Source organism: Lemur catta, chromosome 5, assembly GCF_020740605.2.
Source record: "Lemur catta isolate mLemCat1 chromosome 5, mLemCat1.pri, whole genome shotgun sequence".
Lineage (NCBI taxonomy): Eukaryota > Metazoa > Chordata > Mammalia > Primates > Lemuridae > Lemur > Lemur catta.
Window position 1 is genome coordinate 43,915,185 of NC_059132.1, and position 25,348 is coordinate 43,940,532.

Below are 25,348 nucleotides of genomic sequence, written 5' to 3' on the forward strand. Positions count from 1 at the left end.
TACAATATATAACACATATGACATACAACCTATGTGTTAATTGACTATTTATGTTATCACAAGGCTTCCAGTCCACAGTAGGCTGTAAGTAAAGTTTTGCAAAGTAAAATGTTATACACAGACTTTCAAATGAAAGGGGATTGACGTCCCTAACCCTCCCATGGTTCAAGGTCAACTGTAACTACTATTCACTAAATGCAAACCATTTATTATAAAAATTAAATAGAAGATGCGTTTTTATACCAAGCGCAATTCATTATAATGTGACTGGAAACGGAATATACTAACTTAAAAATCTTCTTTCTTATTTAGCCAAAAATATCAAACAGGATTTTAGGGACCAAAATTAAATAAATGATTTTTTTCCAGACAATATTGTTTGAGATAATAAGTGACGTATGCCTAACTTAAAGTAACTCCGCATTCTAGACTACTAAAAAATATTCAAGAAGAAATATGCATGCAGTTTACACATTGACCTTTTTTAAACTCCTCCTTTATACTCAAAACTTCACTATTCCTACTTATGTATCTATTGTACGCCCACCAAAGAGGCAGTCACTGTCAGAAGGCTTACCTGGATTGCTAATTTGAGAAGGATTTTCCAGAATCTTTTCTTCTTTATCTTGTGAAATTTGTTGGGGAATTCTATTTCTAAAAATGTAATAAATAAAATTACTATTTTAATACTGACATGAAAATCATTTACCAAATAAATTAAATTCTGAAGAGTATTTCAGACAATATCAGAGCTATTATAATAACAGATCTTTAATTATCCCATATACCTCAAGTTTGTAAGCTCAACAAACTTCTTATTAAGCTTCTAGTAAAAGAAGAAAAGTAAGGTGAAGTACTCATGAAGGGAGTATAGAGCAGTGAATTAACCAGAGGTCCCTTGACATGATGCAACGTGTCCTGAACTCAGAAGAAGTCCTAGCTCTCTGTAAGCAACAGCTATTTGTTCTTGGACAAGTTGCTTCTCTCAGGCTCACTGCCTTCTAAAAATAAGGATTTTACTGCCTTAGTTCACTGGGCTCTAAAACAACATTTAATGAGAGAACATTTTTACAAGGCTCAGAAAGATAGGGAATCAATGGAATAATTTGTCCTTGAACTTTATGGCTGAAATGATTTTGGAATCCCAAACAAAACACAATTGTATTTTTCCATAGGTACTAATACTCAAATGATACAGTTTTCAAAAATGTTACTAAGTCCCACCCTTGTTTATTCCTTGTTCTACTGTTTGTGGCTTGTAATTCAGGGAATCTCACCTGTTTCATAATTTTAACAAAATTTATTATAAATATTACTTCAGTAAATGGGATAACATAATTGTCCACTGTTACTGAGCTACTTAATCACAGCAAGGGCAGAAAATTAATGGATGTCATAACCTAACTTGGACTACTACTGTTCCTCCTCTACCTGCTCAAACTCTGAATCAGCAGATCTTTGCTAGAATGATGCTTAATCTCCATGCCCCTCTCCAACTGACATGGAAGGCAAAACCCTATTTTTATTTAAGTTGAACAAAGGCAATGCAAGTTGACATTTTCTCATTTCTAAGTACTAACAACATATTTGCACACAACATTCCACACTACTGAGCTCCATTGACATTTCATAGATCATATTACGGGACTATTTCTGTACTGAAAGTCCCAATACAATTTTAATATTGGGTGTCACCTGTTTTTGCCTTGACACACACTGTTACCTTGGAGCTAGTCAGCAAATGGGCAAATGATGTTTCAGGGACTGCATAAAACACGGAACGCTTCACCGATGTTCATGTCTCCCTTGGGCAGGGACCATGCTAATCTTCTCTGCAGGGTTCCAATTTTAGTGTATATGCTGCCGGAGCAAACACAAAGCCCTACTTTTCTTTGTGGATACTGATGACTCATGGATGAAGCTTGGCTCTGTTAAATTCAACTATTCTACTTTAGATTCAGAGAATTCTGTTGAATGGCTTTCTTGCTAGGAAGAATCTGAAAATAATTTTAGAACATGACACACACACGCAAGTGGCTTGGGAGGTTTTCATTGCTAACAGTAAACAGGTCACTTGCCAGGCCAACTGTGAGTTGGTGACCACTACTCTGGGGAAGGACAATATGGGAACTTCTACTACCTAAGAAAAGGTGCTACACGGGATAGAAAGGGCCCTCAGGATACAGATGTGGTAGCAAAGAAGTAAGGAAATTCTCATCTCTTCCTGTAACATTCTTTGAACCTCTCTGACACTTTAGAACAATCCCAACTACTACTTGCTGTAGAAAAGACAGACAAAGGCCTCAAAGGGTAACCAACCATTACCTTTGAGACCTTGCTCAAAGGTCTAGGCTAAGTCTAGGCTAACATGAGTACTCCACAGACAGTTCTGAGTGTGAGGGAAAGGTCAACTTGCTCACTATGTGTGTGGCTAAAGCTATGAGGCCCGACTGCCAGAGCAGAGTACTGGTGTTTTGGGAATGATGGCTGAGCAATTAAGCATTTGAATGTGATCTAAAAAAAAGTAACTTTGAAATCTAAGTACGTATCACCATGAAGACTGCGGGATCTGGGTCAGTGAGGGCACCCTGGTAGCAAAGGGCAATCCTTCCCAGACTGCAGGACCAGTCTCAATAGCAACAAGGCAGCACCAGAACCGACAGAATGATTGAAAGGTCCTTTAATTCCCTTCCCTTTTTTAGATTTTACCAAATTTTTTAGAGACATGGTCTCACTCTGTCACCCAAGCTGGGATGCAGTGGCACAATCATAGCTTACTGGTGCTTCAAACGCCTGGAATTAAGTGATCCTCCTGCCTCAGCCCCTTGACTACCTAGGAATACAGGCAGGCACCACCACCCACTGGCTACTTTTTCTTTTTTTAAGAGATGGGGTCTACCTATGCCGCCCAGGCTGTTCTTGAACACCTAGCCTCAAGTAGTCATCCTGCCTAACCCTCCCAAAGTGCTGGGATTATAGGCGTGAGCCTTCACACCTAGTTTTCCCCTCCTTCTAACGTGTAATTAGAACTGTCTTCCTTGTACTTAGGGAACCCCTTCGTTTCTTGAAAAATTCAAGCAGGAGGGTAGAGGACATAATGCCCAAATGATAGTAGAAGATTTTCCTCTAAAATAGCCATTTCAAGACCCAAATAACAAATTAGCAATATCAAACATGTGCAATCATTTTTCTCCCCAGGAATACAAGTTATACATGGAGTGGAAAGTACGACATTGGGATGCCTAAGGATAAAGGTCTTAAAAGTCATGGGAAAAAGAATGCTGTACCCTTTGGTCCTTCTAACTAGTTAGTCTTTTGTTTGAATTCTGGCTGATGAAGTGGACTAACTCTCTGCCATTCCAAAACTACCTGAACCAGATTATGAAATCTCACTCACCTTATGTATAAGATATAATACTTCTAATTATGTTAAACCTCCATTTAGTGTTAACTAGTCTTTTCATGTAAACACTTACCTATTGAAACCAATAGCAAAAGTGTCATCTAGATTCTGTCCTAAGGCCATCCTATCAACATGGTCCTGAAGAAGACTGAGTACACGTGTTGACTGAGACTCTTTCGCCAGCATGAAAGCATTTCTAAAATAACAGAGAGATAACTTCAACCTTCGGAGCTTTAGTAAAGTTACATCAAAGGCTAGGTTGTTAGGCTTTACCCATTTAATACCTTGACTGTTAGCACAGAATTAACCATTTACATGTACTAACAAACTTAAGCATCTTGGGTACTCAAGCATTCATCTTTGTAAATTAGCACCAAGGCTAAAACGAAGGGACAAAAAGGAAGCCTCTTGTCTGATGCACAGGGATATGACAGTAGACGTTGCTAATTCTTTGCTGAGATCACTTCTCTAAAGTAGGCATAAAATTAAATGAGGAATTCTCTATGTCTTCCTCAGTCTGATATAATATATTGTATTATGCACAACCACCCTGAAAGGATACATTATTATTATTATTTTCATATCAGAAACCATATATGGTGATAAGTCATGTTCCCAAGATCATAACAATTAAAAAGAAAAGCATCAAAGTACCACTAGAAATGAAAAAGAAAAACACTTGATGAACCCATACTATCTGGTAACAGCAATCAAGTCTTTTAGGGATTAACCTAACATCAATATTCTTCAAAGACAGCAACTTAAAGCAGAGTCATCGAAACGACAAAAATGACTTTCAACTCCAATTTATGTTTCCTATAGGGCATTTTAAAAGAGGTATATAAGAAGCAGGGTTTAAAAAAATGCTATAAAAGCATTAAGAAATTCAGTATTAAAGCAGAAAATGAACTAAAAGTTAAACTCCACTCTTCAGAAGACTATAAAAACTAACAGGAACCCCCTTTGGCTAATATAATGTCACAACACTAAAAACATCAGATTATAAATAATAAACATCACTCACTATTATAAAAGCAAAGGAATCCTACTATATACTGTTCTTTATGTTGCCTGGTCCAAATAATTCCTTTTCTACCTAACGGATCATTTGTATTGATGCTTCTCACTATATCCCAATAATTATAAGTTAATCTTTTCCTTAAGGTAATACTTCTGACATCAGTGACTGTTAAATGCTCTAGAATAATACTCAGGTTTATTGGAAAAAAAAAAAAAAAAAAAAAGAACTGACCACTGTACCTTTTCAACTTATCAACTGCATTTATGTTTGCTCCAAATGCTAGTAAAAACTTCACCATTTCCTCTTCTTTTCGACTTACAGCAAGTAAAAGTGGTGTGAGGTGACTCTGTAACATACCAAGAACACTTCATCATTCACAAAATTACGTATTTCTCAACTGAATTACAAATCTTATATAAGATCCTATGAACCTAAACATATAGTAGAGAAAGGAAACCCAAGGTATTGCTTTCCTGCTCACCCCTGTGTGCCTTCTGAATGTGCTGCTCCCTCCCTTGGAAACACCCCTCCTCTGCCTCTCCACATTAACTCCCGCCATCTGCACAGTCACTGCAAACATTCATGGGCTGCAAGGGTCTTTGCTTCTGTCACAGCATTTATCACAGTACACTGGCATTATTTTATTGTTTCCCATCTACACCAAGAGCTTCTTGAGGGCAGGGGCTGTATCTTTTACCTCCACATCCCCAAACCCTAAGACACAGTAGTAAGTGCTTTAAGTATTTTTATTGAATTAAGGATCTAAATTGTTATCTCCACAACAGTGTTTCTTAAACAACATTCCAAAGAATATCTACTTTACCAGAAGTTAAGGACTATACTCCAACAGAAAGATTCCATGGCCATCCATCTACTTTAGAGAAATATTAACAAAACTGTGCATTATATGACCAGTACCAAAGAAATCTCTTGAATTTTGCCTAATCCCTATTTGGCAATAATTTTCTGTGGAACATTAACATGTGAGGAATTAGACCTTCAGGGATACACTTTTGACAGCTTTCCAATAAAGGTGGAGGTTTCCTCCAGGTGACACAAACTCGCTTGATTCTCCTCCCTCAATGGTGTGAGGAACCCAGGTGCCAACAGCAGGCACTCCTGCTCCAAATGGATCACTAAAGAAATAGGCTCTGAATTAAAAGAGATAGGCTTCAAAGCAGCTTGGATTCCTTACTATTAAATGGTGCATGTGGCTTCTCCTATGACAAGATGATTCCTTTTTAATAATATCTTAGTTCAGTCTGAAATTTTCTTCTCAACCATGATGACAATCTGGGACCGTAATGCATATCTACTTTATTTTAATCTATTTTTACTGTGGTTTCCATTTTAATTGCTACATACAATGATGTTTTATCTTAGGAAAAATGTAAGTCACAAATAAAAATACAATGGCTTATCAATAAAAGTTCTAATACTGATCTATATGGATTATTTCTATCATAATGCAAGCCCCTAAGTCACTTGCATTGTCAAAGGACAATGCTCAGGAGAAAGATATAACTGGGTCTGCAACATGATAACCTATCCAGCTATGACCACAATTAACCTCAAAAGGCTTAGAGGCATTCTAATGGGAGGCTGAATATTTATGATATAAAGAAAAGAGTTTTTAAAGAAAACTTCTAAATTCTAACATTCAACCCCATTACTAAAGGACTAATATATAATATACACTATGTAGTGTGAACAAGTATAAACTCTCACGAAAACCTTCAAATCTTTATCAAAATGTACTATAAAACAGGAGTTCTACCCTCAAATACTTACAGAGGCAAAGTAGGTGACCTGGAAAACAGAAGTCCCTGGGGGGCACAGGAGCAAACTGGAGAACATACACCTCCTGTAAAGGGGCAACCTCTGTACAGTTACCAAATGGGAATATGGGCTCCAGGGGCACCAGATTTGCTTCGTTAAGAATAGCCTGAAATCCAGGTTTCTGCAAGTCTCCTAACTTTCACATGTTGACTCAATTTATGGAGGCAAACTCAACCTACCTACAGGCTGCATTTAGACTACAGCCCTCGTGTTTTGAACATTTGCTATGGACATTTCCAAATGGTTGTACATAAAGCAAGTACTTATAGGTAAAGGCTTTCCTTTCTTTATCATCATAGGTTTTGCCAAAACATCAGGCCCAACATGTAATAAAAATTGCTACTATGGCTCATAATACTCACTTGAAGAATTTTTCAAACACCTATTCATTTACAATCTATTGATACTTGATTGTCCCAGATTGTTAACCAAATGGTTACTCAGTTCTTAGGACTGCTGAAACCAAATTGTTAAACGAATTCCTATCTGTATTCTTATGAACTTCATAGTTTTCAGTCTTTAAAACTGCCATCCTGATTATACTCAAGCTCTATGAACACAACAGACATACTGACATAATCCATAATACAACCTAACCATCTGGACACTAGCAAAGAGACACGAACACCGGTAAGAGTCCACCTCTACTTACTGAAAGGCTCCCCATAAGCAAATTTCTAAAGACCCTCTGAATGGCAGTGAATGATTGGCAGTTAGAAGCAAAAGGCTGTTATTCTGGATGTTGATAGATATTACCAATAATATTCCTTTTAATTTTACAACCACAGAGGTAGAGACAGACAGACAAATGTCAGGCTAATATTATTGGAAAGGAGAGATTGGAAGGACATAGCACTTACCAAACTCCAAATTTTCCAGAGATAATTCTTAAGTTTTGAAATATGGAAATTTATACTTTATATTTATCTATCCAGTGTTTCAAACCAAAAGTGTGTCAGAATCTTCAGGTAAAAAAAAAAATCTTTTTCTTAGAGAGAGGGTCTCACTATGTTGCCTGTGCTGAACTCGAACTCCTGCACTCATGTGATCCTCCCACCTCAGCCTCACAGACACGTGCCACTGTGCCCAGCTGTGAGGAAATATTTTTAAAAATACATGTCCAGGCCTTATTAGATTTACTAAAGCAAAATCTTCAGGGGAGACCTCATAGATTTTTAAAAAATTTCCAAACATCACAGTGATGTACAGTTCTAGCTGAGAACCAGTGCAGCAGGTAATCACTTTGGTGTTATTTCTCAGTCAAATGGCCAATTCCAATTATCACTGGGGACTTGGCCAAAAACAGGAAAGAGCAGGAGACTGCATTTAATTTTCCTGCATACGGGTAGAGTAGGGACTAAAATACTCAAAATGCAACTGGACTGTGCTAGTTATAAGCTCCTTATCTCCCACCTCCCCATCAAGGCATTCCAGTAGACTCTTGTCTAAGTGGCTGTTTCTGCAAGAATAGGATAATGACTCAGTTAATAATTCATTCTTCCCTCTTCTGAAGGCTTCCCCCCTGCATCAACACCTATTTACTGCCAATCTGGCTTCCCCAGCGACCTCCCGAAACTCATCTCTAGGCAAGTTTACAACTCACTAATTCTCTTTCCCAAAAAGAGAATTTAGTCTCAAAACTGAACATCACTTGCTCTAAACATAGAAACTGGAAACACACACACACACACACACACACCCTCTTCTTGGTATTTCCCCTCAATCACCGAATTTCCAGACTAGCCTGTATATGACTGGTCTCCTTTTCCCTTTCCATTTGTCCCTCTTAAATCTTGCCACTGAGAGATAAATCACTTTTACACAAATCGCTTTTTTAAGGAACTTGTCAGTAGCAGCAAGACTTCTGTTTATTGTAAAATGAGTTAGTTTTGTTTGAGTTTTAAGATAAAGCCTATTGCCAGGGCAAATTTCACCTTCCTGCCTTGTTTTACACTAACCAGAAAAAACCCTTGGGTTCAAAAAAACTCTTGAATAAACAAGTTTTACCTTTAACAAATTCAGTGTTGTCACACACACTGACCATAAGTGCATAAAGGAAAGTCATACCAGCTAATGCTTCTTTGAAAGAATCAATATTTCAAGCAAAACCTTAGACAATTAAGTTATTTTAAAATATATTCATTCAGGGAATGCTTGAGGTCTCAAATGTGGAAAACTGACAGTTACAAGTGTCAATGTTAAAACAAATGCATTTCAAATATTTTGAAAATAAAGTTGGTTGATCTATACCTTGTTTCGGCGATCAATAAATGCACCATGTGAGAGCAGTTGTTTTGCTATTGATACATTCTGCTGAGAAACAGCATAGTGAAGAGCAGTGTTGCCATAGGCATCCTGACGATCTACCTCAGCCAGAGCCTTCAGCAGTATGGTTACACACTCCTCCTCCTGGCACTGGACGGCCTGTCAGTATTAGAACAAGAAATAGAGAGAAAATTCTAGTAATTCAACATAAACTCTCAACAGATCACTGATTCATACTTAAGGGAGATGCATTCAGTTTTATTCTATGTATTTAAGTCAAATCCATTACATGCTGAAATAGCCGGCTGCTCTATACCTTCATCAGAGCTGTCCTCTTTTTGTTGTCAGACAAGTTAAGTTTGCACTTTCTCTTGATGAGGAGTCTCACCACTTCTGCCCGGCCCGTGGCACAGGCCAAATGTAGAGCAGTCCTATGAAAGTGAGAGGACATTTTAGAAAATTGTAGTGCATTATCTCAAAACATACAATGATTCACATAATTGTAAACAATAAATAGCATGTGATTCCTTGGCCTTCAAAACAAATATCTGATGTTCTTGTGAAGAAAGTATAATACTTTTTAGCTCTTACTACTCACTACATTAATCAAAGAGCAGCCTACTGGAATAGAACCGGCTTGGCCTTTGGATTCAGTTCAACTTGGGTTTGAATCCTACTTTAAAGGTTGTCACTTACTAGCTGTCACTTAGGGAAATTGAAGCACAGAAAGGCTATCAATAAAATGGGGACCAAAATAGCAGCTATCTCACAAGACACCAGCGCGATGCTAAAATAAGAAACTATACAAAGTATTTAGAACTGTTCCTAGTGCAAATAGCAACCCAATGATTGTTAGATATTATCATTTTTACTATTACTGCTACTTAACAAAGACAACACTTGAATTAAGTAAAATGATACAATTGTACCAACTTTGTGGTTTATTTTAAGAATCAGAGATAACACTGTAGTTCAAAGATTCTAAGATAGTCATTTTCTCACATTTCAACATTTCTGATGTCGGAATGCTACTTGTCATTCATGATTTATTTAAAACACATTGGGCAGCATTTTCAACCTTCTCTTATTGATAAGAAAAATAATGCGGCATCACACGATCCATGATGTCTCACTTTAAGGGAAATATGGTATATACAGCAGGTCTACGGCAGTTCTAATCATATGATAGGCATTTAAATAAATTTTACTTCTTAACAATACTATGGAAAAAGAAGGCTGAAAGAACAACAAAACTTTTTAAAAACAAAGTAGTTCTTTTTTTTTGTCTTTCATAAGGTCACTTATTTCAACTGCTGAATACTTAAGAGCATATGGAAGTGTTTGACCTTGGAAATTCATATGTGCAGGACTGTTCTTCCTTTGGGCTTCTATTTGCTGCTGACAGTTGTAGCTTAGGTGTGATCACTTATCATCCCTTTTACTTCAGGATATTAGGAGGGTACAAACATTTTGGTTACATTTTATGACTTTGCCTCACCCAAGCGAGGATCAGAGGCATGCCCTTCTCCTCTACAATGCTCACCACTCCATTAGTTGTGAGTTTAATCCCCCAACCCCCTAATCCCTGGAGAAGTAGTTCTTACTTTGATTTTCAAAAACTCTTAACATAAAGAAAAGTCAGGATTCAAACGAATGGGCATGGCTCATTTTTTTCAATATTTAGATTTACAGAATATATGCAAATTAAATATGTCCAGTGTTAACATTAGCATTTAATACTGTTACAAATTTTAAAATGGCAATTACATGTCATCTTTTATAATTTTCTACCTTCAAAATTCTTTTGTTTGAAGGGAGGGAGGAAAAGCTTTGATTGAGATTAAGTCCTAATCCTCCAATTTTAAATCTCTCAACTTGCTCAGGATGGGCAGATGAACGGGTAGTTTTTAAGGGTGGCTGGGTCCTTAGAGACAGTAGAATATGCTTGATACATAACAGGTATTCAGGTTATGTTTGATCATAGGTGGTTGAAAGAATGGATAAATTAAGTTGAAGAGTTCAACAGTTTGAAATAAAACTCTTAGGAAGTAAAGCACTACTTTAGCAACAAGAATGACCATTTTTATATGCTACTTTTTTCATGTTCTTAAGGGTACAACTAAAATAAAAGGATTCATCTATAATTGCTTGCATATATATAATAAAAACATCTGTATATGATCACATGTATACACAATGAAAATTTACAAGCAGAGATGAAAAGATTCCCTTTACATCTGAAGAGGCTAGAAGTTGGCAGAAGATTCCAATCCACAAAAAATAAAAAATAAATAGAAAGAAATTATTTCTATCTGCACAAGATTCATATTTCTGTGCTTTTTCATGCCTTTTGTATTCCATGAGGTAAACTAGGGCCAGAGTTAATATTTTCTCTTAATAACTGAGAAAACTCAAATGTTCACTGACTTGCCTAAGATCACAGAATGATTAAGTGACAGAAACATCATTCAGACCTAGAACTTTATATTTTTAGTCCGTTCTCATTCTTATTATACTTTGGATCAAAGAGTTTGTTGCTTGAAGGGACATAGATCAGTTTCCAGCCTAGCTTGAGTATTTACATTGGTTAGGTCATTTAACCTCTCATCATCTATTTCCTTCTCTCTAAAATGAGGATACCTCTGCTTACCTTAGAGTGCTGTGAGAATAAGATAATACATGAAAAGCACTTAGGGTCTCTGACACATAAGCTTTTTAAGGTATAATAGATAGTAGATTATCATATATTGAGAACTGTGAGAATGGTTCATACTTTAAAAGGTGTTTTTCTTTCAATTTCTTATGTCAGCTTTTTTCCTCTCAAGCTGTATGTTTATTCATATCTGATTGGATAGTCTTTCATCCATTGTAAATTTATTATGGATATCATGCCTCTTAGGAAGGCTTTATTGAGCTATTCACACAGGTGGAGAAATCAAGGGCAAAGTGAAGTGATTTGCTCAAGGTCACAGATTTAGTTAGTAAAAGAATCAAATCCCAGTATTTCAGTATCTGGGTTTTTGTTTAATTTTTTAAAAATTAAGTTATAATTCGTACACCACAGAAATCATCCTTTTAAAATGTACAAGTCAGTGGTATTTAGTATATTGACCAGGTTGTACAGTTATCACCACTAATTACAGAAGACTTTTTATCATGCCATAAAGAAATTCCTTACCCATTAGCAATCACTATCCCTTACACCTCGCATACAATACTTCTGGGTTTTGAGACACCCACCTTTTTTGAGATCATAAAGGAATTCATGTTTGTTTTTCTAGTACCTGTATTTTTGATTTTTTTCTACATCTGTTTGAAGTTTATCTTGATATGCAAAGTGAGGAACACATCAAATTTTATCTCTATCCACAGGCTATCCAGTGTTGTAACACACCATTTACTAAAAGTCCTTTTCCCATTATGTGAATTTCACTTCAATAAAAGAATAGTCCTTTTTCTCCCTGATTAAAATGACATCTTTGTCATATACTGAATTTCCAAATAGATTTTGGCCTATTTACGGAATTTCTTTTTCCATTGGCCTTTTTATTCATGTGCTACTCCACACTTGGTAAAGGTAGCTTCTCCATCACTTTTTTAGGATTTTCCTGGCTCCTCTTATTTGTTTATTCTCACAAATAAACTTTCTAATTGACTAATACTGTGAAAAAACCCTGATAGTATTTTTGAGATTACATTAAGTATATAAATTAATTTAGAAATAAACTTTTTTATGATGTTGAGTGTTCCTTGAAGAAATGTGGTACCTTTTAATTTGTATGAATCCCTTTTGAAGAAAAAATATTTCAGACCACCAGTATTGGCATAAATTATATTTCCTAAGCACCTGTAATACTTTTGTCATTTCCACTCGTCAATTTTTGTACATTACTAGTTGGCATTGCATTTTTTCATAGTCATGTCACAGTTATCTCTGGTAATTTTATGAAAATATTTTTGTGTTTCCCCAATAAAATATTACAGCTCCTGGAGTGCAAGGACCTTTGTTTATATTTCTTTGTGCCTTCTATAGTAGCACAGTTAAATAGATGTTTTTATGAAATTTAATTTAATGGATATGTGGCATACAACATTCACTCAAAATGAGATCTTGAAGTTTTTCCAGTTAAGTCCAGCCTCCACTGATCTTCTATTTCTGTCCTTTTGTGGCACCCATCATTTATACCAGGGATCAGCAAACTTTTTCTATAAAGGGCCACATAGTATTTTAGGCTTTGTGTTCCACTGTAATCTCTGTTGCAGCTACTTAACTCTGCTGTTGTAGGGTGAAAGCAGCCACAGACAATATGTAAATGAATGTGACTGCATTCCAACAACACCTTATTTGTAGACACTGAAATTTGAATTTCATATAATTTTCATGTCATTAAATAGTCTCCCCCCCTTTTTAAAAATGTAAAAATCATTATCAGCTCATGGGCCATAAAAAAAAAAATAGATGATGGGCTGGATTTGCCCACAGACCATAGTTTGCCAACTTAGTATTAGTTCTGTACTTCTACGGTCTTGTAGAAGAAAGAAGATAGATTTGAAAACCAGCAAACTAGGATTCTTTTCCTGGCTTCACTACTTACCACTTAACTGGTATGAGCTTCACTTTTTTCTCTTAAAATGTGGGTAATCCTAGCTTCACAGAGTTTTTGTGAAAATGAGATGGTGTATGTGTGGAATTATTTAAATTGTAAATGGGAACTTACTTACTGTAGTTCATTAACTCTAAGATACTGTTTCATTTTTAAAATGATAGCGTCTTGATGCTGTTACCTGGACAGATAACAAATCCTAATTTGGTCTTCATTGCCTGTACATGAGTAAACACCAAAACCAGAATCAAAATTTGCAAAATGTGTAGGTGTTGGTAACTTGGAAGAAAATCTTGGCGACATAAGTGGACCACTCTTGTAACTGCTAAGAACTGAATGGTCGTGAGGAGGCCTGGGTGTTCAATCAGATGAGTTAAGCAATCTCCCTAAAGTCAGAGTCAAAAGTAAGATAGCGCTACAGAATTGCAAAGCCAGCATATGAGCTGATGTTTGGTTTTAAGAAATGCTCTATCACCAGTGTTCTTGTGAGGCACAGAGAATGATTCAGAAAAGAGTAGGAATCTAAATATGAAGCAATTGCTTAGCAATTCCTTAAGTATTTTATTCTGCTTTCATTTTCCTTTTTATATATACCCATAAGTGATATATAACAAACATCCTGGAAGTATAAAAGAGCTCTTTGATATAAAAATTAAATGAATTCATTTTTATATGAAAATGTATGGTAAATTCTAAGCGAAAAAGTAAAAAAAAAATCCATTATATGGGTTCTTCATAATACACTGCTATTTTTAACAGTGTGGAGAAAAACAAATTGCATGTATACCTAATTATTTCCTAAGAATATTTTTGTACAATGGAATGACACACTTTGTGGGTAGGAAACAGTATCTTGTTCCTCTCTTAAATCCAAAGCCTTCTCTTAGAAAGGACACTAAATATTTTCTCCTATGTGGACAAGTCACTTGTAGGTCTGTAATAAAGTACTGTGCCCAATTTTAAATTAGAGTTCAGGTTTTCTCTTGCTGATTTGAAAGAATTCACTGTAAAATAAACATACATTTTTTTCATCTGATATACACATATGTGTGTGTATGTGTGTGGCAAATATGGTGCAAGTATGTTGTCTTTTAAGTTGTTAACTTTTTTTCTGATATACAGGGGGTTTAAATTTTTTTTTCCACTAAATCAACCTTCAGAATGCTTGCTCGTGAGTTCCTTTTCAGGAAAGTCTCCACCAACATGGAAATGTATCAGAATGAATAGGCATTTGTGTTCTCTTCTAATATATTTCTCATTTCCTCTTTTCAAAATTCGTGATCTTTATCCCATCAAGAACTTATTTTTGTGACATAAAAATCTATCTAGGGTTCTCCAAACAGGTAACAGACATTTCATTTATCAATGATTCATCTTTGTCTTCTAATACAAAACGTCACCATCATCAAGTTCTAAATACTTGTATATATTTGTGGGTGTTTCTGGACTTTCTAGTCTGTTCCCTTCATTTATCTATCTCTTCAGCTGTTAGTAAATCATTAACCTATGGAAATTCATGGCATCTTTTCACATCCAGAGGGCCAGGGTTTGCTCACTCCATTCCAAAATTTCCTTCACATTATCACAATAGTAAAAGACAGACACCATGTGTCACTCAAACATTTTAAAACCTTCATATATTTATTTGCTTTATGTAGAATTGATATAAAAAGAGTTCACACTTTCACAAAAAACGAGTTTTCCTCTTCAAGAACACAGAATCATCTCCTCACATCAAAGTTTCCCTCCAAGTTCCCTTGGTAAAGAACACATATACACAGCTGTACCTCCATATGAAATGGATATTGGATTTTCTGTGAAAATTTTTTTGCCCAGAAGTCAATATAGTATGGGAATTATTTCTCTCCTTAAGCACCTTTCAATAACGCATGTAACATGTTCTAAAACGTGTACGTTAAAAATAAAATGCTATATATACTTAATTTCGTTTGTTAAATCACTTTAAAATTGTTAATAAAGACCTCTAGAAGGGGAATGATGAGTGCATTAGAAAGCAGCTAAAGTTCTGTTTTTCTGTTGCTACTCATAAAGACGACCTGGTAGGGGGGACCCCTCCAAGGAGTCCACCTCCCAGGCGGTGTGGGGCCTGTGGGGGGAGGAGAGCCCAGCCCCGTGGGGGACAGGAGGGCCGGGGAGGCCAAGTCCAGGAAAGAGTGTTTCCCCCACACCCTCCCGGCCCCGGCCCCACCCCCGGCCCCGGCACCCATCCCACAGCCCCCTGTCCCAGCTGGTGATTCCCATTACCTGCGGTACCAATCTCTGCTGTCCAACCATGATGGATCTTCCCTCAGGATGTTCTCAACTTTAGATGCCTCCTCAAAGCAAACAGCACAGTGGAACTCGGTTAGCTCTCTCGCATCGATCTCATAACAGGTCTCCGTGTAGGCCTTCTCAGGAATCTCGTCCCTGTGGGCCACCACAGCCTTCCACAGGCTGCCCTTGGAGGGCGACTTGCCCTCGCCCTCCTTCCTCAAGGAGGTAAAGAACTTCTTCATGGTGCCGGTTGTGGGCTTCCAGACACCTCACCTACTCCTCTCCCCCCCCACCCCCCAGCCCAATCCAACTCAGAGAACACGGTCTGGACACAAGCTCCAAGAAAGCTTGTTTCCGACACAAAGTGAAGTGACAGGCAGAAGAGAGCCGAGCCGAGCCGAGCCGAGCCGAGCCGAGCCAACCTGAGCCGTTAGACACAAGTGCGCATGCGCACCTCGGAACACCGTCCGTGCGCATGCGCACCTCGGAACACCGTCCGTGCGCATGCGCACCTCGGAACACCGTCCGTGCGCATGCCCGCCAATGCTAACGGACAAAACCGTTTTACCCGCGCGAAGCGGGATCCGGTTGCCCAGCTCCGCGGCCCTCGCAGTGTGGGTCTGGATGCTACAGCTCAGACGCCTGCGCAAGCTGGGGAGGCTCGCCATGGGCTGCCTCAGGGTCCCTACAGATGTTCTGCAACTAGGGTATGCCATTAAGGCTCCTTGTACAGGGTATGGAGGGGGGTTCAAACCTGCAAATGGAGATCTACTATAGGTAGATTTCAAACCTCCATCTGGAAGTCTGTAACCCAGATTATAAGTTTTTTTCTGGACACAGCCTACAATAAAAAAAAAATTTTTTTTTAAGTATTATGTACCAGGCACTGTAGTAGTAACTTGACATCAGTAAGACAATACCTTTTAAAAAAAAACTCTATCCAAGGTTCCTTAACATGGTCTATGACAAATACAATGCAAACTAGCACAAGCAGCAAACATCATTTGAATAAATGATCATACAAAATAAACAAATGTAAACTCTGTAATGATGTCTATAAAACAGAAAGAAAGAAAAACTTTGAATAAGCCATTTCAGAATGAGAGCTTATAAAATAAACTTAAATAGAAAGAGTTTTGGAGGCAAAACACTACCTGACTTTAAAATATACTACAAAGCTATAGTAACCAAAATAGCGTGGTACTGGCATAGAAAGACACACAGACCAATGGAACATAACAGAGACCCCAGAAATAAATCCACATGTTTACAGCCAACTGGTTTTCAACAAAGGTACCTCTAATATTCAGTGGGGAAACGATGGTCTCTTCAACAAATGGTGCTGGGAAAACTGGATATCCATGTGCATAAGAAGGAAACCAGCACCCTATCCTATCTCTCACTATATACAAAAATCAACTCAAATTAGGCTAAAGATTTAAATGTGAGACCCTGAACTAAGAAACTACTTAAAAAAAAAAAAAAAAAAACCACAGAGGAAATGCTTCAAGATATTGGTATGGAGCAGGCTTCTGGGCAGAGGTTTTATGGAGAACACCTCATAAGCACAGGCAATAAAAGCAAAAATATACAAATGGAATTATATCACACTAAAAAGCTTTGCCACAGCAAAGGAAACAGCGAACAGAGTAAAGAGACAACTGGATGGGCCCAGTGGCTCATGCCTGTAGTCCCAGCACTTTCGGACGCTGAGGAAGGAGGATCACTTGGGCCCAGGAGTTCGAGGCTGCAGTGAGCTATGATAGCACCACTGTAATCCAGCCTGGGTGACAGAGTGAGACCCTGTCTTAAAAACAAAAAAAAAGAGAGAGAGAAAGAAGGGGAGAGAGAGAGAGACAACCAGCAGAATGGGAGAAAATACAGCAAACCATTCAATAAGGGATTAATATCTAATATTTAAAATATACATGGAACTCAACAGCAAAAAAGCAAATAATCCAATTAAAAATGGGCACATGAACCAAACAGACATCTCTCAAAAGACAACACAGAAATGACCAATAGGTATATAAAAAAATGCTCAACATTACTAATCAGGGAAATGCAAATCAAAATCATAAGGAACTTTCATCTCACCCCAGTTATGATGGCTATTATCAAAAATACAAGAAATAAATGCTGGTGAGCATTGAGTTCTTTGTAGATTCTAATTATTGGTCCTTTATCAGATGTATAGCATGCAAATATTTTCTCCCATTCTGTAGGTTGTCTATTGGCTGTTGATTGTTTCCCTGGCTGTGCAGAAGCTTTTTAATTTAATCACATCCCATTTATTTATCTTTGTTGTTGCTGTGATTGCCTTTGGGGTCTTCTTTATAAATTCTTCACCTAGGGCGATATCTATATGAGTTTTTCCAACCTCTTCTTCTAGAATTCTTATAGTTTCACGCCTTAGGTGAACTAATATCTTTTGTAACAACCTGGATGGAACTGGAAACACTCCTCCTAAGGGAAGTATTGCAAGAATGGAAAAACAAACACCACAAGTACCCACTATTAAATAGGAACTAAATGATCAACACTCATGTGATATATGCAGTAAAATTCAATGGAAATCAAGCAGGTGAGAGTGGGGAAGAACAGATGGGCTAAGTCACACCTAATGTGTTCAGTGCACATTATTTGGGTGATGGACACACCTATAACTTTGACTCAAACTGTACAAAAGTAATTCATGTAACCAAAATGCTTGTATCCCCATAATATTCTGAAATTTAAAACAAAGTCTACTGACTGAAACATTGATCACATCCATAACACAAAGCATCTAGACTGGCATTTGACCAAACAACAGGGCATCATAGCCTGGCCACACTGACACATAAAACTGACCATCCCATTCCCCCTTTGGAAAACAACCAAGCCCCTGGGACCTGTGCATACCTTTTGTGACTCTGTTGCCACTTGACAGTGTTAACAGCACCATTCTCAAACACCCCTTGTCCTTTGGTTTCTGAGACCTTGTACAAACCCAGAGGTTCCCCTGCTTCTGTCTCCTCCCAAGACTTTGTATTCATTCTTCTACCATTTCTGCCAAGGCACACAGGTGAGCGAGGCTTGAGAAGTATGTGGGCAACAGGCTCTGGCTGCAGACCGGTAAATCAGCCATCACCACACCAGGAACCGCACACCCTCAGAGATGAGCATGGCACCACGCCAGCCTCGAGAGGCAGCTGCCTAAGCATGGCCCGGGGTGGGCAGAGGTGGGAGGAAGACCTTGCACGAGGAGCTGGAGCTGGGCGTGGAGGCACATTTAGGGGCTCACTTGGGGGAGAACTGGGTGAAAAGTGTTTCCTACAAAAGCAAGAATATAAGGGAGAGGAGAAGTGACAGTGTGTCATGGCACATTCTAGAAAACTCTAATAGTAAAGAGGAGGCTTCGGTACAGGGTAAGTAAGTACAGGGTAAGTAAGGTCAGGGCAGAAGATGAGGCTGAAAGAGTACAGCCTGGAGTGCCTCGCTAAGCGGGAGCTGTCATGGTATCCAGCAGGGTGAGTGGGCGAGATGTTGGCGTGGACCAAGAACCACAAGCAGCCAAATTATTGTTACTGGGAAAAGGAGAAGAGCTAGGAGACGGCAGGGGAAGAGGCACAGTTGTGGCATTTCCCCCCACAGAATTAGGGAAGATGTAGGCTAGATCCTATAGGAGATTTCACTGGGAGACGCCACAAAACATCGGCAGGGAGAGAGTCAAATGTAAAATTCTGAGTTGCAGGAGCAGGCGGTGATGCCACAGCTCTGCAGGAGAGGGTCTGAACTGGGACAGGGCAGGGAAGCAGAGGACAGGAGTCGGTTGTGGACACACTCACCTGAGGTGTGTGTTAGCACCTACTGGCCTCAGGAAGCCATCTGTGCCAAGAAGAGACAGGAACACAGGAAAGTAAAGAGAAAGCCAGACACCTCCCAGATGACTAACCAGAAACGGGGGCTGGGCAAGCAGCCAAAGAAAGAGGAGAAGCCAAGGAAAAAGAGATCATTTAAACAAAGTCAAATGCTACAAGGAGGTGAGCCTGGGCAACAACTGAAGAAAAAACCAAAAAGGCCCTGGGTTCAGACCTTGGGAGGCAGCTAGCAAATTGCAGGGGCTTTAGGGTGAATGGGAAGTCAAAGAAAAAAAACAAAAGGTCAAGCAAGCCACGTGGAAATCCTTGCTAAGACCTGGGGATACAGGGAACAGAAACAGCAGCTGCTGAATGGGAGGAGCCGCTAAGGGCTGTGTTGAACAGCTGCAGGAGCATCCAAGTGAGCTGAAGTTAAGGACCCGCAGGGGAGGAAGACCCAACAGCCAGCCACTCACTACGCTTATGGGGCAGAGACAAAGGGTGCCTCTGGTCCCTTTGTCACCACGGGTAAAACACTCAGAATATACTTTCCTTCTGAGTCACCCTGTAGTTATCTATGGTCTCCAACAAATGCCCCTGAAAGCAGCCTGTGAGAGCCTGAACCTTGGAGAGAAGCGGCCTTGCTCTCTCCTTGTCATGGGAAGCAGCCAGGGGCTGGAGGGATGCACAGAGGGAGGGTGGCTCACACGGTCTGCGCGGCTGTGCAGGTGCAGAAGCCAGAGTTCACCTACCGCCTGAAGACGAAACGGATCCTCAGAGGACAGACGGTCAGGGTGCAGAGGAACACCTGCGAAGACCAATGAGGCACACAGGGTAAAAGAGTCTGTGGGGGTGGGTATGGGACTCCCCACCAGTGAAAAAGGAAGGGAGCCTTGGGCCAGAGCTGGGGACAGGCCCAGAAGTGTGGCAGTCTCCAGGGTTGGAGCAAGGTGGAACGAGGGAGCAGATCATCTCTTCCTCCCCCAAGGGCTGACTGTCAGCCCCTCCTTCTCTCCACATTGCCCAAAAATTCCTGCTTCCTGCCACTGCCCAGGCCAGGGCAGCTCACACGCCGCTGGGCATGGCACTGCTCAGCCCGCTTTCACACTGGTCTGTGTAACTGCCGGACTCACATCAGTCTCCCCGGCTTCAGACTGCCACCCCTTGGGGGCAGGGGCAACATCACCTTGAATCCTCAGCACCAAGCACAGCACCTGGCACACAGTAGGTGCTTGGGAAGGATACGCTGAGTACGACAGTGTTCAATGGAGACTCACTGATATTTTCAAAGAGATGTTTCCCAATATCTCAAACTCATGGTTTTTGAAACTTACATCAACCTATCCTCTATATCAGCTCTTTGAATCTTACACCTGCCACACTCTCTCAGAGCTGTCCTCTTTTTCATTCCTGGTACCACTACTCTCATCGAAGCCTTTATTGTGGCAATAATCTACCCTAGTATATTGAATTCCACCTTCATGCTGCCACCAGATTAATCTCCCCAAACCACTGTGTTCATTTTATTATTCCCAACTAAAGGTCTTCAGTGGCTTGTTCTCACCTACAGAGTAAAATCCTTCTAATCAAGCTAGCGAAGGCATCTTAGTTTGGGCCTAGCCAAATTTAATTCCTGCTAAATACTCCATAATATTATGGCCTCACACAAATTCTGCATTTTTCTGCCCCTGTTCCTATATTCATGTTCGTCCCTTTTCCATAATCCTAGAAAATCCCTCATCCTTCAGACTCTATTTCAAATGGTACCTCTCTTCCAAGAAGCCATCTCTGATCTCCCCAAAAATATGTCTCTTTCCTTCTCACAACTCCTTTACCCATGCTCAGTTTACAGCTCATTTACAGCACTTGCCACGTAAAGCTTTGGTTTACAGTTACCTGGATGTCTTGTCCTCTCTAGACCAAGTTCCTAACAGCTAAGATCATGTCTTACCCATCCTGGCATCCTCCACACAAGCCAACTCAAAGGTCTGTAGAGGAAAGTGCTCAAATGTATGCTCACTAGTCACTGGAAGTCATATATATTCTTCAGATTTACTTCAGTGAGGACAGTCAATGCAATGGCACTGAGATCCTGAAAACACCAACTCGCCAGAAACTGTGAGCCCTGAACTGGATATACCTAAGTGGAATGAAGTTAGTTAACCTCATTCTTTTTTTTATCTTAAACAAAAAGTGCTCTTACACTTTAATAAAGCCTACAATAAGGTACTAAAACATAGCTCATTAAAAAAATTCTAAAGAAAACAGATGACAAAAGTGGAGTTATAAATATTTGTTTCAGGCAAATTAAACTATAAATTAAACTACATGATGTAACTAAGATCACATAATGAATAAACTGTGAAGTCGACAGTCTTTAATTTCACTTATCCGATCATGAAGGGATAAGATCATGATGACTTCGTAGATGATCTTAAATTATGTAGGTTTCATTTTTCTAAAATAAATTTAAACACTCAACTGTATATGCAGTTTCATGCACTCAAGCTTCACTAGAGCATTTATTTAGTAATTATCACATGACAAATATTTCTCCTCTGCTAAAGGTGACAATTTTGTTAAAGTGCTGGAGAAACTAGAATGTTTCCAGATCAAATGAGACCTCCCAGTAACTTTATTTTCAAAACATCAACACCATTTCCACCTGAACTATTTTCATCATTTTCAAATTAAATTTCTCCTTCCAAGAGATGAAGACATTTTTCAAAAAATCAATTTTACTTTTAAAATCGTAAGAAAGCGAGACCACTCCAAGTTGCTGAACATCCTGAACTTTTTACTATCGGACCAAATTTTAATACTAAAGGTTAACTTTTATGAACAAATGGATAATAACACAATTACAAACTACCAACATGCTATATTCTATTCCAACTCTGCAGTTCCCAGGGATTCTGTTTGGAGTGGAGCAAATTGAATGAGCACAGAGCCCCAAAGGACAGCTTGTGTGGCTGAGCCAACAGCAAACTTGCTTTTTATCTTCCTCTTTGGGCATTCAGACTGGTGGAAAAGGAGAATGGGAATTAGTCAAGGCTGACCTGCCCATCTCTTGGTCCTTCAGAACCCAGTGAGCCAATAGGAATGTCATTTCTTTTTGTTGGCTATGGCACTAACTCAGAAATTCCATGAAGTCGCATCTTACATTAAAGGCCGCTGAGAGCTCAAGTCAGTGCCCCAGGTGGAAACTGCCTGGCATCAACATTATCCCCCCCAAAACTCTTAAAGACGTGCCACGTTGGAGATATATATGCCATCTCTTGACAGTCTAACACAGCAAGTGGTTTTTCCTCGGGTGTTGGAGAAAAGACAGTTCTTGGTTAGGGCATCAGATAAAGTGGCTGGCCTGGCTTCAGGTGCCACACTGTTGTTGTTAATAACCAGATTGGCATTCAGCCTAATTAGATGCTCATAAACAAGAGGTAGGTAGGAGCTGATATCAACTGAGGGAACAGATGCTCCCATCCTATCCAAACCCCCAGGGCACATGCCCACGGAGAATAGCACACAGAATCTCCATGTGATTTCAGTTATTTCTCCATGTTTTCTGTGTGCAGCACATATAACTTAATTCAGGCATGGCAGACATTACTAGTTACCTACCCAAGACCTATTCTCCCCTGCTTCGGTATTAACAGAACCCCACTTTTAGGGGGTGTGGTGACACACTCAGTCAAATTCTCACCTCCCTACATTCCTTTGCAACTAGGGTGAGCCATGTGACCCAGTTCCGGCCAATAAAATACAGGCAAAAATCTATGGGTTTGGGCTTCCAAGAGAAGTGCTTCCAATTTAAAAAGAGGGAGGTGCTGGCACATGTATTTTTCCTTTTACTTTTACTCAATCCCTTCCTCCTGCCTGGTGTGGAAGAGAGAACTAGAGGTAGAGCAGCCATTCTGCGACTACACAATCCCGTCCCACAAAGGATGGCAAAACAGAAAGCTCAGAGAACTCCAGTCCCTGCTGCCACACCACCAGCCTGGACACCTCACTCTGAGATGCTTCTCACCGGGGAGAAATAAAACCCCTTATCTGGTTTAGCTGCTGGAGTCCAACTTCTGTTACGTGTGACCAAACGTAACATGTACATTAATTCGCAGTTGATCCAATTCTCCATTAGAACTGGGATTTATTCCAATATTTTTAGTCCAGATTAGTCTTTTCTTCATAACCTCTTTTAGTCTTATTTTGATTTGGAGATTTATTATTCTTGTTTCCTCAAAAGAAAATAGTATCTTTTTCCAATAATGTAAATAACTCAAGATATGTGTGCAATGGTATTCACTACAGGTTTTTCTGTTTTGTTTTTTGTTTTTTTTGAGACAGACTCTTGGTCTGCTGCCCTGGGTAGAGTGCAGTGGCATCATGGTTTACTGAAACCCAAACTTCTGGACTCAAGTGATCCCCTTGCCTCAGGCCCCCGAGTAGCTGGGACTACAGGCCTGTGCCATGACACCAGGCTAATTTTTGTATTTTAAGTAGAGATGGGGTCTCGCTCTTGCTCAGGCTGGTCTTGAACTCCTGACCTCAAGCCATCCTCCTGCCTCGGCCTCCCAGAGTGCTAGGATTACAGGCATAAGCCACCACACCCAGCCAAGGATGGGCTTTTTTACACTACCAATTTTATTTCTTTATTGGTTACTCTTCTTAAGTAACTTCTGGTAATGCATATTCATCTAGAAAGTTATGCATTTCATCTAAGTTTTCAAATTTATTGACATCTTGCTGTCCTTCATATATGCTTATGACTTTTAATATCTCTATGAATATGTTATTTCTACATTTCATTACAAATTCCAGTCATGCCTTTGATATTATTATTTTTCCTTGCTTTCTATTTTATTTCAGATTTAAAGATTACTACCTTTTTAGTTGTTGTGGACTTGCACCATTGCTTTTTTTTCTGCTTTGTCAATCATGTCTTAATTTTTGCCCCATGCTTGCCCTTATACATTAGAATAATCAGCTTATCAAGTTTCAAAAAAAAATCAAACCCTGCCAGGCCTTTGAGAGTGGTGGATTGAATTGCTTTATTAATTTAGGGATAATTGACACCTTTTTATTGAGTCTCCTTATCCACTGGTCCTGATTTTACTGATAATGCATTTACAGTTTCTCTATCAAGCAGAACACTAGCTTTTGGGCTGATATTTCTCATATTACAGAATAACTAGTTACTACCTTATTAGGTTTTATAAAAATTCAAAAGCAGATGCAAAATATCTCTCAAATGCTTTTTGAAATTTATAAAGATAATCATAATGATTTTTCTCCCTAAATCTATGATAATTAACATATTAACAGATTACCTAATATCAAACTATCTTTGCATTCCTGGAATAAATCTCACTTGGTTATGACATCCTATTCCTTTCATAAGCTCCTAAATTCTGTTTGCCAATTTTTTTTTTTTTTTTTTTAGAATTTTGGCTTATTTTAACTGAGATTTTCCTGTACTTCTTTGTGTAATTTTTGTTGGATTTGGGTATTGTAATGCTAGATTCATTAAAAAATAGGGCATTTTTATTCTTCTGTGTGCTGGAATGGTTTCAACAGCACCCAAATTATCCTTCTTTTAAGGACGAGCAGAGCTCCTCTGAGCTGCTGGGTGGTTCAGGAAAGCACAACTTTGGCAACTTTCTCTATCTCTTTTACGAACATTTGTCTGTTAAGGTTTCTCATCTATTCGGGAGTCTGTTTTGTTAAACTGTATTTTCCTGGAAAATCTTCCAGTTACTCCAGGTTCTCATCAAAACGTGGATGTGCACAGACACCTGACAGGTAACCTGTTAAATGAGCTACAGTTTCTGCTTGATCCACGCATTCCTCCCACCCTGAGTCTTCCCTCTCTAACTGGCAACACCATCCATCTCACTGCCAAAGACAGAAACCTAGGAGACATCCTTAAGTCTCCTTCCTTTATTTATTACTTCTATCTATCAGTGATTTATTAATTCTAGCTCTAAAATGTATCTGGAATCTCTCCCTCTCTCACCTTCTCTACTGCTACTCTCCTGCTTAGAGCCACCATCTTGGACTCCAAAAGCCTTCCAGCTGGGTTCACCTCTTCTATTCTTCACTC

General features: G+C 39.1%; 1 protein-coding gene and 1 non-coding gene across 20 annotated transcripts in view; both read right to left on the reverse strand.

Annotated features, from left to right (window-relative positions):
• The window catches only part of LOC123638205 (putative ankyrin repeat domain-containing protein 19), a 54,489-nt gene that overhangs the window by 15,033 nt on the left and 14,108 nt on the right, over window positions 1-25,348 (reverse strand). For 13 of the 19 annotated variants that reach the window (XM_045551650.1, XM_045551649.1, XM_045551645.1 and 10 more), the window contains 7 exons: window positions 20,001-20,056; window positions 15,398-16,247; window positions 8,845-8,959; window positions 8,514-8,687; window positions 4,664-4,770; window positions 3,477-3,599; window positions 578-654 (listed from right to left, as the gene is read on the reverse strand). In XM_045551650.1, coding sequence (XP_045407606.1) covers window positions 578-654; window positions 3,477-3,599; window positions 4,664-4,770; window positions 8,514-8,687; window positions 8,845-8,959; window positions 15,398-15,648 — 847 coding nt within the window. In that variant the 5' untranslated portion in view covers window positions 15,649-16,247; window positions 20,001-20,056. Of the gene's footprint in view, window positions 1-577; window positions 655-3,476; window positions 3,600-4,663; window positions 4,771-8,513; window positions 8,688-8,844; window positions 8,960-15,397; window positions 16,248-18,310; window positions 18,458-20,000; window positions 20,057-25,348 lie in introns of all 19 variants that reach the window. The other 6 variants (XM_045551642.1, XM_045551659.1, XM_045551657.1 and 3 more) reach the window with 6 other exon arrangements.
• Window positions 1,770-1,876, reverse strand: LOC123639000. The gene has a single exon (XR_006735569.1). It is a non-coding gene; the product is annotated as a U6 spliceosomal RNA (small nuclear RNA).